This window comes from Acomys russatus, chromosome 22 (genome assembly GCF_903995435.1).
Source record: "Acomys russatus chromosome 22, mAcoRus1.1, whole genome shotgun sequence".
NCBI classification, from domain to species: domain Eukaryota; kingdom Metazoa; phylum Chordata; class Mammalia; order Rodentia; family Muridae; genus Acomys; species Acomys russatus.
The window spans coordinates 12,020,741-12,033,871 of NC_067158.1; the positions used below are offsets into that span (position 1 = coordinate 12,020,741).

At 49.6% G+C, this 13,131-nt stretch overlaps 1 protein-coding gene across 1 annotated transcript; it reads right to left on the minus strand.

Annotated features, from left to right (window-relative positions):
• Positions 1-1,086: 1,086 nt before the first annotated feature.
• Positions 1,087-3,294, minus strand: Pgam2 (phosphoglycerate mutase 2). The gene is made up of 3 exons (XM_051164992.1): positions 2,753-3,294; positions 2,477-2,657; positions 1,087-1,285 (listed from the first exon to the last, which is right to left on the minus strand). The coding sequence occupies exons 1-3, from the start codon at positions 3,164-3,166 to the stop codon at positions 1,119-1,121; spliced, it is 762 nt and encodes a 253-aa protein (XP_051020949.1). The 5' UTR covers positions 3,167-3,294; the 3' UTR covers positions 1,087-1,118.
• Between the last annotated feature and the right edge of the window lie 9,837 nt (positions 3,295-13,131).

Genomic DNA, 13,131 nt, shown 5'->3' on the forward strand with positions numbered 1-13,131 from the left:
ACCTAAGGACTGTGCTGGGGCACAGCTCATCTGCCCCACTTCTGGCCAAATGCTCCCATGTGGTGGGAGACATTCCAACCTCGGGTCTGTATCTGCACTGTACCAGAGAGAGAGAGAGAGAGAACACGAACAAACACATATGTGCTCTCAGACAGACTCTAGCTGTTTAGCCTCTTACAAGAAGCACAAGCATGGTGGTGCATGCCTTGAACCCCAACACTCAGGAGGCCGAGGCAGGTGGATCTCTCCTGAGTTCAAGGCCACAAGGCCACCCTGGTCTTCATAGTTCCTGGACAGCCAGGGTTACATGGAGACCTGGTCTCAAAAGGAGGGATTGACGCTGTATACATGATAGCGCAACTGATGCTGGAGCCTTCGTGCATTTCTAGAAGAGGCCACTGCTGCGCTTTCCTCATGAGCCTCTGCAGCATGGTCCCCCATCTTCCACAGATGCTGCGTGGACATGCTTGACTCCCAGACTTACCCACTGGTGGCCTGGAGTAGAAGTGCACAAGGAAGCCCCTGACCTCAGGCAATGGGCAAGCCTACGTCCTCCTCAGCTTCTGGTGGCAGCAGCAAGCCATGGACGACCTATGAGCTTAAGCCGTTGCAAGTCTAGTCCCATAGGCTTGTCCGGGCCTGGAAGTACACTTTTACAATTTAAGAGATCACAGGGAGCTGGGTGGTGGTAGGGACACACCTTTAATCTCAGCACTCTAGAGACAGAGGCAGGTGGATCTCTGTGAGTTCATGGCCAGCCTGGGCTAGTACACAAAGAAAAAGATCACAGGGATAGCAGAAAGCCACCCTGAAGGAAGCTGGTCAGGAGTCCCACTTCCTGTTACTCATGGAAAGAGCCAGGCCACATTGCTTTTTCCCTAATATAGCCAAGTGGCTCTAAAGCTCCAGAGTCACTGCAGAGGGGGTGTGTGGCCTTGCTCTAGCCTCCAGCAACCAGGGCATGAGTGCTAGGCTCCTGCCTTCATAGATGCTGACCTGGGGGTAGCTGCAGCCTGGACCCAGGAGGTCCATGACTAGTGAGTCAAGCCTGGCAGACCACGCTAGCCGTGCTAAACTTGGCACTGTTGCAGAAGTAACTTTATTGCCCGTGTCCACCCTTACTTTGCCTTTCCCTGGGCGGCAACAGCTTCCATGGCCTTCCGAACTGTCTCTTCATCTCCCAGGAACCTCATGGGCTTGGTAGGCTTCAGCGCCTGGTCCAGCTCGTACACGATTGGGATTCCAGTGGGCAGGTTCAGGTCCATGATGGCCTGGTCTGACATCCCTGGAGCAAACAACAGTGTTCTTAGCCCCTTCCACTCAATTCCTAAGCATGGCCTCTGTGGGCCATGGTACTGGGATGCTGCCGCTTAGCCCATCCCTGAAAGCAAATGTGTTTAAAGGTCAAGGCAGACCTGCCTACAGAAATAGCCCAGCAGCAAGACAAGAACATGTCCCACGAATAGCTGTGACCCGAGTGGTGGCACGCATGCTCTCAGCCCAGTTTGTGAATTGGCCTGGCTGAAGAGGGTTCAGACGAATGTCATTTGGTTTCTGGAGGTTCTACATTCTGAACGGGAGGAACAGGAAACCTGACCCACTGCCTGCTCCTGCAGCCCCTGCCTGGAATAGCAGCTCAACCTTTGCTGTTGCCATCACCCCACCCTTACCAAACAGGAAGAGCTGGACGTCAGGAGCACACAGCCCAAAGAGGAGGGGCCAGGGTATCCCCTCATGTGGCACACCTGCCCATTAGTATTCTGGAGCTGGAGAAGCAGCTGCACCCCACTCCTTGGGATCCCAGCAAGCTTAAAGGTCATCCAGAATCTAATACAGACTTCTGCTGTCTGTATTAGACCCATTTGGGACATAATTGTGACCTCTCAACAGCCAGGGCCTGTTGGTCAGCCCTTGCTCGGTAGTGGGAGCACCAGGGCAAGCCTAAGGTCCATTACCTCTGCACTCAGACTGCTTTTTTGCCCAGAGAAGCTATGGGGAGGGAGACACTGGCTCAGCCTTGTGCAGTTGAGCAGGCTACTCACTGTAGCACACACCCGAGGGAAAGGAACCTCAAGTTCAAGGCCTTGTTACACATAGTGAGACTATCCGGAGAGAAAAGAAATGTAGGCAGCACCAAGAGAGACACCAGGAGTTCCATAACAGCTCAAGTGGCTTGTACTTGGGGCTGAAGACACAGAGCTCTGGCCTGTTTTCCCAATGGATGCCTGAAGCCTACACAAGCTACAGTCATCGGGGGAGGGTTGGCTCAGCTATGCTGTGCAGACTGACTGAACTCGCCACCGTTGTCCTAGGAGCCCACTGCTTACTGGGAATGGAATAGCATATGAAGTATTTCTCAGCTCTCTTAGCTCAATCTACTTTTGAAACCCTCACAGCTGTAAAATAGCTGTGAGACAAGCCAGGGCTGCCACCCTCTCTGGTTTCTGTCTCACATCTTCCTGAGGGTGGGCCTCACCTTCTAGATGTTTCACAATGCCTCGAAGACTGTTCCCATGGGCTGCAATAAGCACTCTCTTGCCAGCCTTAATCTTCGGTGCGATCTCCTCATTCCAGAAGGGCAGGGCCCGGGCAATGGTGTCCTTGAGGCTCTCACAGGTAGGCAGCTCCCCAGGCTTCAAGTTTGCATAACGCCGTTCCTGGGGAGAGGGGCACAGGAACAGTTGTGTTTGTCCCCTGGGGTAGCCCTCCCACCCAGGCTCACACCAGTACATCTTCCCAACACCTGGCCCACCTTGCTGATGGCAGTGTAGTAGGGGTGCTTCTCATCCATGGGGGGTGGTGGGATGTCGAAGGACCGCCTCCAGATCTTCACCTGCTCCTCCCCGTGCTTTGCTGCGGTCTCAGCCTTATTAAGGCCCGTGAGGCCTCCATAGTGCCGTTCATTGAGGCGCCAGGTACGCACCACAGGCAGCCACATTTGGTCCGTAACATCCAGGATGGTCCAAAGGGTGCGGATGGCCCGCTTCAGCACCGACGTGTAGCAGATGTCAAACTCTATCTTGGCCTCTTTGATGGCAAGGGCCCCCCGCTTGGCCTCCTCAGCCCCCTTCTCGCTCAGTTCTGCATCAAACCAGCCACAGAAGCGGTTCTCTTGGTTCCATGCGCTCTCACCGTGGCGAACCATTACCAGGCAGTGGGTGGCCATGGTGGCAGGGGACACAGCCCTAGATGACAGCTGCTTGCTTAGCTCTTTCAGCTTTATAACAGTTTTCCCAGCCCCCACCCCAGCCCTAACTGCCAGTAAGCATTCCAGAAGGGGCTGGTGGAGGCAGGCAACCAGTAGCATGGCTGGGGGTTGGGTATACAGCCCAAGGAGCTAGATTTAAAAATAGCCCTACAAAACCATGGGCTCTGCCTGGGCTCAGATGACAAGTCCATAACCAGCTGGCACCTAGGCCAAACTGGGTGGGGCTGCTGAACTGGACCAAGCTGAAGGGCAGAAGTCAAACCCCAGGGTGTTCTCCAGGTGGGAATGTTCTTCCCTTTCCTGGCCTGGCTGAAACAACTATTCCAGGCCCACTACTGATACATGTAGATACAGATATGGTTTAACTATGTGATTCAGGCTACAATCTGTTGGCTCTGTTTTTTAACAATTAAACTTTATTATACAACCCAACTAGCTTACACAAGAAAGAAAAAAGGTTAAAGAGACAAAAGAGTGAACCTTCCGGTATCCGTTCCAAGGGACGGGTCCTTAGGTGTCTCTCTGGCCCGCGTGCTGGTCTGACCTGTTCGCTGCTCCACACGCGCCCAAGCCCGGGCTGAACCTGTTGTTCTCTCCTCCCTACCTGCCTGAGTCACATGGGAAGGGCAGTCTCCTCCTCCCGTTGAGGGTCAATTAGAAAAACAATAGCCCAGTTGGGGTTCCCAGGGCTGCTTCCTGAATTCCAGGCCCAGGATGGTACCACTCAGTCTATCACAAGGTATTCATGGGGTGCCCCAAGGGTAAAGCCCGCCAAGATTGCTTCCACCTGTGACAAAGCTTAATCTTTCCCACAGCAATCTCCCTGCCTCAGCCTCTTAACACAGTAAGACAAGCTCAAGCCAATCTCAGCAAGGAATCTAAGCGTCATGTCAAGGTAAAGTGGGTGTAAAGGATAGCCATACATAAATACATAAAAAGTGTGTCTGCAGGGGATGACAATTCTCCATCCAGCAGCCTGTCTCACCGTACATGTCCTGTCTGTTGTCCTTCCTGCTCGGATGGAAAGGCATCCTGGGACTTAGAAGCCCAGAGATCACACAGCTCTGAGGGGAGAAGGCATCCCAATGGAAGCACATCCTGAGATGTGGGGGCCCAGAAACCACACAGCTCGCATAGGAGGCTTCCTCAGGAGCCCCAGCCCTGCTTCATTTCTTCTCTTCATTGCTTCTTGGCTTCTTCCAGTGAGAGTCACACCAGGCAGCAAATGTCATTAAAAGATTTACTGGGAGGGTCCAGGGTGTGGAGGGACAAGGGGTAGGCTGCCCCGGTTCCCAGGAGCGGACAGCAGGTTATTAAACAAAGGGCAGGGCTTATATAGGATTTCTTAGTGGGCAGAGCTTTTCAGGGCAGAAATGAAAAGAGTGAAGATTGGTGGGATTTCAAGTCCTGAGCTTGGGGAACGCAGGGATTGGTGGAGTTTTGTGGGAAGATGAGGGTTTGCTAGGTTTTCCTGCTCAGGGATTGGTGGTTTTTGTCACCCACCTTTCCCTGCATCAGGCACATAGGTTAGGTTGGGAAGACCTTCCCAGCCGCAGGTGGCTTTGACTTTGGCTAAGGCACCATCACTTCTAGAGGAGGCTGGAAAGGCGCTGCCACCGCGGACAGCCTCTGTGGCGGGACCTTTTACAACAGCAGCAGGCAGAGGAGGTGCTGCTGGTTTTGACAGATGCTGTCATTTTGACATCCTGTGGCTGTAAGATCGGGAACTACAAGCCGGGCATGGTGGTGCACGCCTTTAATTCCAGCACTGGGAAGGCAGAGGCAGGTGGATCGCTGTGAGTCTGAGGCCAGCCTGGTCTACAAAGTGAGTCCAGGACAGCTAAGGCTATCACAGAGAGACCCTGTCTTGAAAAAGAAAGAAAGAAAGAAAAAGATCAGGAACTACATTGTCTGCCTTAGTGTGCTATGGCACCACTCCCCCTCCCCCGCTCCGCCACCACCCAAGTGGCTTTGCTGTGCTCCAATTAATAGGGAGTTGTTTAGAGTGGATGCCCTCCTCCAGCTCCTGAGCACCCATCTCCCTGGCAGGGCCCTCTCCTTCCTTCCACAGGCAGCCAAGCAAGGAGGGTAGACAGAAAAGGAGGATAAGTCATGGTAGAAACAGCAGGTACAAGGCTTTGGCTTTGGGGAGAGTGAAGCCTTGTGGACGACGGCACCGCACAGCTGAAGCGGGAGCTGAGACACCCTCTTGGATTGGGTTCCAGAAAAGAAAAGGACTCTCCTCTCCTCTGGGTTCCCTTGTTGAATCTGAGCTGCCATCCAAGCCATGCTCATCCATCCCTCCGAGCTGAGACCACCTTGGGAAAGAAAATAGGGTTTTCATGGTTTCGTGGCACCTGCAAGCCTCCACCTTCTAGGGACAGGACAGCACTGAATTGTAGCTGTTAGTTATAGGGGATGCACGTCCCTTCTCAGGGACACCCAGGGATAGGTTGAGACAGACAATTAGCAGAGTGGCACCTAGAACATCTGCATTTGAGCTTAGGAGGCACAGTCCTACCTCTCCCACCTAGAATGAGAATGAGTTAGTGGTTGGAGCCGAGCCTTATATGCAGGGGACCCCTCCATATTGGTACCAACCCACACAGAAGGCCCTATGGACCAAGGCTGACCCAAGAATCCTAACAGGCAGAGTTAGAACTTGTGCAGATTTCAGGGCTCACAGGTGACCCCATCCCTCTGTGATGACACACTCAGGTCTCATTTCTTATCTCTCCTAAGCCAAGTCTGGTGTCTCTGCACTTGGCCACGCTGGATTAACTGGCTGTGACCCTGAAGGTCAAGGTGATACCACAGCTGGACAAGCCTGCTGTGACTAGCACCAGGTGCTAGGAAGAAAAGGGTGTGATAGGATAGGGAGGAGGAGAGGAGCACTGCTTTGAGGGGTGCAGGGAAGAGATGGCTCCCCAGATGATGCTCAGATGAAAGAGCAAAACACAGAGGACTTTGCTGTGAGCCCCACAGGAAGGACATACCAGACTGAGGTGCCAGTAAAAACCAGAGATCCCTAGAGGGCTGGAGACGTGGCTCCACAGTTGACACTTCCAGAGGACCCAGATCCAATCTCCAGCACCCACGTCAGGCAGCTCCAGCCCCAGGAGCATCCAACAGGGCTCAGTGGCTATCTGCACTAATGCACACATCTCCCACACACAATTAGAAATAATACAGATAAACATTTTAGAACCCATTGCGGCTGTGCACACTTTTAATCCTGGAGCAGGTGAGACAGGGCTGGATGGAGGAATGGCAGAGCCGCCAGACTGGGGAGCCACTGACTTTGCTGTGACCCCCTTAGGGTGTTGAGATGTCAGAGGAGCCCCAAGCCCAGATTGTCTTTGATCCAACAGGATTCTGGTACTCAAGTGTGTGGTTCTCCTGATCCCTAGCAGGGCTGCTGGCCACCAGTCCACCAAGGCGGGAGGAGCAGAAGAGGAAGTGTAAGCCCCAACAGAGATCAAACGCTCCAGGAACCGCATCAGGAGCTAGTTCAACTTTACTCAGTGAGAACAAAGGCTATAGCCCTTGGGGAGTGGGTGTGTGGCTTCCAGGATAGATGCTCATAAGTGGTTGGAACCAGGCACTTTAAGGATGCTTATTTTGCATTTGGCAGCACACTCCTAACATAGGAACGGGAACACAGCACCTGATTATCCTATAGGGCCAGGGAGGGGAGAGTTGGCAGGGGGCTGTGTCAAGGGTCATAGATCAAGTGTGGTTAGGGGCATCTATGTGTAAAGACACTGTCCAGATGGAGTCAGGCAGAGAGCAGGAGGCCTTGCTTGGGAGAGGGAGTCCTGCACCTAACACTGAGCTCAAAATGGCTATCTGGGAGCCGGGTGTAGTGGCGCACACCTTTAATCCCAGCACTCAGGAGGCAGAGGCAGGTGGACTACTATGAGTTCGAGGCCAGCCTTGTCTACAAAGCGAGTCCAGGACAGCCAAGGCTACACAGAGAAACCCTGTCTCGAAAAAAACCAACCAAACAACCAAACGAAAAAAACCAGAATGGCTCTCGGGAGGACTGCAACCTCAAAAGCAGGGTCCTTCCAACAAAGTGTACATGGTACAGTGGTAAGAGCATCAGGGGACAGGAGAACAGGGCTGTGAAGCTACGGAGTCCCCAGCAGTCCTGGAAGGGCAGGCTGACCCTGGATAGACCCAGCAGCAGCACTTGAGGTAGGATTAGGTAGAAAAGACCAATTATTAGATCCTGGCTCCTTGATGTATTTAGTGAATTATTTAAAGCACTTCCTACTTGCCAGGCATGATTTTACTTACTGTCTGGAAAAGAATGACCCGAAGGAAGAACTAACCCGGCGGTCAACACCAGGTTAACAGCCTGCCCACTGCCATGTAAGCTTCGGTAAAATCCTGCTTGCCCTGCCCCACCTTGTGGATTTATTCTGTAAGATGAGAGTACACACTGGCCCCTGCCTCGAACCCTCTCAGGAGCTGTCCTGGCCGCCGTCCCCTGGTGACGTCTCCCTTCCACACTCACTGGTGTCAGAGTGTTTATTCCAGAAAGAGCTTATTCCTGCACACTTCCAGGGCTCTGAAAAAAATCAGGCAGCAAGAGGCAAACAAAAGGAAATGAGGTTCAAAGTCCCACAGAACTGTAAGGATCTCTTCCCTTCTCTCCCCTCCCCTTTCCTTCCCTTTCCTTTCTCAAGATAAAATCTCACTATGTAGCTCTGGCTGTCCTGAAACTCACTCTAGAGACCAGGCTTGGTCTACAACATGAGTCCAGGACTACACAGAGTCAAGGCTACACAGAGAAACTTGGTCTTGAAAAACTGAAAAATAAGATAAGCCTTCCTGCCTCTCCAGTGCTGGGATAAAAAGTGTAAAAAATATACCAATGTATTTTTTAATTAATTAAGTTATTATTATTATTGAGACAGGGTCTGTCTGTGTAGCTTTTTTTTTTTTTCTTTTTTGGTATTTTGAGGCAGGGTTTCTCTGTGTAGCCTTGGTTGTCCTAGACCCGCTTTGTAGACCAGGCTGGCCTCAAACTACAGCGATCCACCTGCCTCTGCCTCCCGAGTGCTGGGATTATAGGCGTGCGCCACCACGCCCGGCTGCTTTAGCATTCTTGGAACTTGCTGGGAGTAAAAGCATGCAGCACCAACGCCCAGATGTATTGTTTTAAAGACAGAGTCTGAAGTAACCCAGGTTGGTCTCAGGCTTACCTTTTGCCAAGAATAACTTTTTTTTTTTTTAAGATATATTTATTTATTATTATGTATACAGTGCTCTGCTTGCATGTACTCCTGAAAGCCAGAAGAGGGCGCCATATCACATTACCGATGGTTATGAGCTACCATATGGTTGCTGGGGATGAACTCAGGACCTTTGGAAGAGCAGATGGCGCTCTTAACCACTGAGCCATCTCTCCAGCCCGCCAAGAATAACTTTTAATTGCATTTTGTTTGGTTTGTTTTGTTTCGTTTTGAGACAGGGTCTCACCATGTAGCTTCAGCTAGCCTGAACTTGCTAAGTAGACCAGGCTGACCTGGTACTCACAGAGATCTATAAAGGGGTACATTACCATGCCTGGCTCTGACCAGTGTATTTTGTAGGCTACTTAAAAGCACAGGAGCTAGAGCAAGCTATGTGGTTAAGAGCCTGTACTGCTCTTGCAAAAAACTCAAGTCCAATTCCTAGCTCTCAGATCAGACAGTTCACAACTATCTGTGACTCAAGTTCCAGGAGATCTGATGTCCTCTTCTGGTCTCAAAAGACACTGCATTCATGTGTACAAACCCACACTCATATACATATAGCTAAAAAATTAAAATATATATTCACACAGCATCTATCAAAATGTTTTGATACGTAGCAAAAAAAAAAAAAAAAATACCACTACCTAATATATGCAGAAAATACATTTTACAAATCTAACACTTTTTCATAGTGAAAGCACTTACAGGGTAGGAATAAAAGGAAACGTTGACCTCTGTTCTCTGGACACCATGGAGGAAGGTTATAACAGGCTAGGAAGCAGGAGCCTCCTCGCCTTACATCCTTTACCAAACATGGTCAAGTTGTCTGTCATTTCTGGTAAAGGCTATCCTCGACAAACAAACGGTGACAACTAACATCAGACTTAACAATGAAGACCGAGATAAGAAGCAAGGTCCTCACACTCCCTACCTGTAGACAACACGGCACTGAGGTGCAAGCCAGGATGGTAAGAAGGCATTTGGTTGAAAGGAGAAAGTACAATTGTTTCTGTGTGCAGATAGCATGGCTGCATTTACAGAAAATCCCAGGACTCGAGCAGAAGAACAAGAAGTGAGTTTGCCAAGGTGGCGGGAACGCAAAAAGTCAATTGTATTTCCACATACTGGCAATGAGTAATCCGAAAATGAGATTAACAAAAATAAATTCCAGCTAAGGCTGCATTTAATGAATAAGAAACATAGCCAGGTGTGGTGGCGCACACCTTTAATCCCAGCACTCGGGAGGCAGAGGCAGGTGGATGGCTGTGAGTCCGAGGCCAGCCTGTCTACAAAGTAAATCCAGGGCAGCCAAGGCTACACAGAGAAACCCTGTCTCAAAAAACAAAAAACAAAAAACAACAACAAAAAAAAAGATACATGGGCTTTTCTCATCTTTGAGAGGGCTACTGGGCTGGTTTTAAACATCCGGTTTATTTATTTATTTATTTATTATGTATACAGTATTCTGTCTGCATGCCAGAAGAGAGCACCAGATGTCATTATAGATGGTTGTGAGCCACCATATAGTTGCTGGGAATTGAACTCAGGACCTTTGGAAAAGCAGTCAGTGCTCTTCACCTCAGAGCCATCTCTCCAGCCCCTAAACACCAGGTCTTGATCATTTCCCATAAATAATAGGACTACAGGGGTGATCCCACACTGTGTATAGAAAATGTATACTCTAAGCCCTGAAACCGGCCCCGCTGGATGACTCAGCAGGTAAAGGCGAAGCTAACAAGCCAGCCAAACAGAGTTTGAGCCTCAGACTCCACATAGGACAGAAATGACTTCTACAAGTTGGCTTTTGACCTCCACGTGTACGTTTACAGCTAGTGTGCATGCACATACATGCAGAGATGAACACACACACACACACAAATGGAAATTGGAAAAACCATAAAACCAGCTGGAGAGATGGCTCAAGTATTACATGCATTTGCCACTTTTGCAGAGGACCCAAGTTTGGTTCCTAACACCCACATGGTGGCTCACAAACATCCATGACTCCAATTCCAGGGGACATGACACCCTCTTCTGACTTCTGTAGGCACCAGGCACACACGTGGTATACACACATATATACAGGGAAAACACATAAATCTTAAAATAAAAACTATAAAACATAGAAGAACCTAAAGGCTACCTAAATAACCCTGTGTTGTTTTTGTTTTTGTTTTAAACTAACCCCATGTTTATAGATTAGAAGACACCATTGTGCTGGGTGTGGTGGTGCATGTCTTGTTTTTGTTTGATTGTTCTGTTGTTTTTTGGTTTTTTTTTTTTTTTTTTTTTTTTTGGTTTTTCGAGACAGGGTTTCTCTGTGTAGTGTTTTTTGGTTTTTAAGACAGAGTTTCTCTGTGTAGCCTTGGCTGTCCTGGACTCACTTTGTAGACCAGGCTGGCCTCGAACTCAGAGCGATCCGTCTGCCTCTGCCTCCTGAGTGCTGGGATTTAAAGGCGTGCACCACCATGCCCTGTTGAAGAAAGTCTTTTTGCCTTGTTTGTTCTTGTTCTTTATGGCAAATCCATTCCTTCATGGGTATTAGAGCCTATTTCTTCAGGATTTTGGTATCTACCGAAGACCAACTGAGACACCCAGCCTCCTGGACTAAGCAACTACTGGATGTTTGGAACTTCTGTTGATAGCTAATCATTGTTGGACTAGCTAGGCCACAGCCTGTCAGCCATTTTAAGCTCCTTTTTCTATATAATAATATAGATGAGCCGGGTGGTGGTGGCGCACGCCTTTAATCCCAGCGCTCGGGAGGCAGAGGCAGGTGGATCCCTATGAGTTTGAGGCCAGCCCTGTCTACAAAGCAAGTCCAGGACAGCCAAGGCTACACAGAGAAACCCTGTCTAGAAAAACCAAACCAAACCAAACAAAAAATAATATAGGTGATAGATAGAAATATTGGCACTAGAAGGGATTCTCGAGTGACAGATGTATAAGGAAGAATTTTTCGAAGTATCTGGAAGAGGCTCTCCAGTTTTCCAGCGCCTATCTGAGAGCATTGAAAGCCCATGGCATGAACTAGTTTACACACTTTAGGAGACAAATGCATTTGATTATCCTGGCTCACTAATTGTGCGATGCACCTTTTGCTCATTTGAAAACTAAAGAGAATGATTCTTATGAGTCCGGTGGTGTGGGGCAGGCAGAGAGAGATATATATGTTATTATACTTGCCACCAGCAAGAAAGAACTACAGTGTTTAGCCGGCCTATTTTGATTCTAGAGACAGCTTGTTCCTCACTCGGGTGTGTTACTCCGGCCCATATAGCAAGTGACTTGGAAAGCTGCTAGCTTTGAGTGGGGCCTACAACAGGAGAAGGCTCTTCAGCAGGTCCAGGCTGCCATGTAGGCTGCTCTACCACTTGGACCACATGACCCAGCAGACCTGATGGTATCTGAGGTGCCAGTGGCAGATAGGGTGCTGTTTGGAGCCTTTGGCAGGCTCCTATAGGCGAATAACAGAAGGGACGTTTAGGACTTTGGAGCAAGGCTCTACCATCATCTGCAGACAACTATTCTCCCTTTGAGTGACAGCTCTTGGACCTTAGTGGAAACTGAGTGTTTGACAATGAGCTGCCAAGTGACCATGTGACCTGAGCTGAGTGTTGTCTGACCAACAAGCCATAAAGTGGGACATGAACAGCAGCAATCTATTGTTATATGCTGGAGAGATGGCTCAGAGGTTAAGAGCACTGACTGCTCTTCCAGAGGTCCTGAGTTCAATTCCCAGCAACCACATGGTGGCTCAGAATCATCTATAATGTGATCTGATGCCCTCTTCTGGCCTGCAGGTGTACATGCAGGCAGAGCACTGCATACATAATGATAAATAAATATTAAAAAAAATTTAAAAGAAAGTGATACATATGCTTAAGCAGGTCCTAAAGGCACAAGCAAGTTACATGAAGAATGTACCCAGATGGCTTCTACTTCTGCTACAATGCTGTGTGCTGCCACACATGTGCCTGTAGCCTTATAGGGTGTGCCAGATCAGCTGACCATGGAAGAGACTAGGGCCTGGTTTACTGATGGTTCTGCATGCTATGCAGGCACCACACGGAAGTGGTCAGCTGCAGTCTCACACCCCTTCCCGAAATGACCCTGAAAGACACTGGTGAAGGGAAATCTTCACTGTGGGCCAGAACTTGGGGCAGCACACATGATCATAGATTTTCTTCGGAAGGAGAAATGGCCAGATGTGCAATTGTTCACTGACTCACGGACTGTAGCTAATGGGTTAGCTGGATGGTCAGGGACTTGGAAAGATCGTGTGTGGAAACTTGGTGAGGAAGACATCGGGAGAAGTATGTGGACAGATCTCCCCAAATGGCTGAAGGACGTGACGATACCTGTGTCCCGTACGTAAATGCATAAAGACTAGCTGAGCACACACACTCATCTCCGCTGCCTGGTGAAAGCAACAACGTGACCGGCTCCCTCAAGTCCCATGCCTTTCAGGCCATGATGGATTGAACTGTGCTCCTGCCAGGGCATCTTACCCCAGCAACAGGAAAAGTAACTCTTATGGCGCTGTTCACACAGAGACACTTCAGTGCATGCCCACAGCAGCTCTAGTGGCTGTCGTGAAGCCAGTGGGCAGTGGGCATGCATGTAGCAACAAGAGACATAAACTTGATATATGCAACAATGGCAAGACCTCAAGAG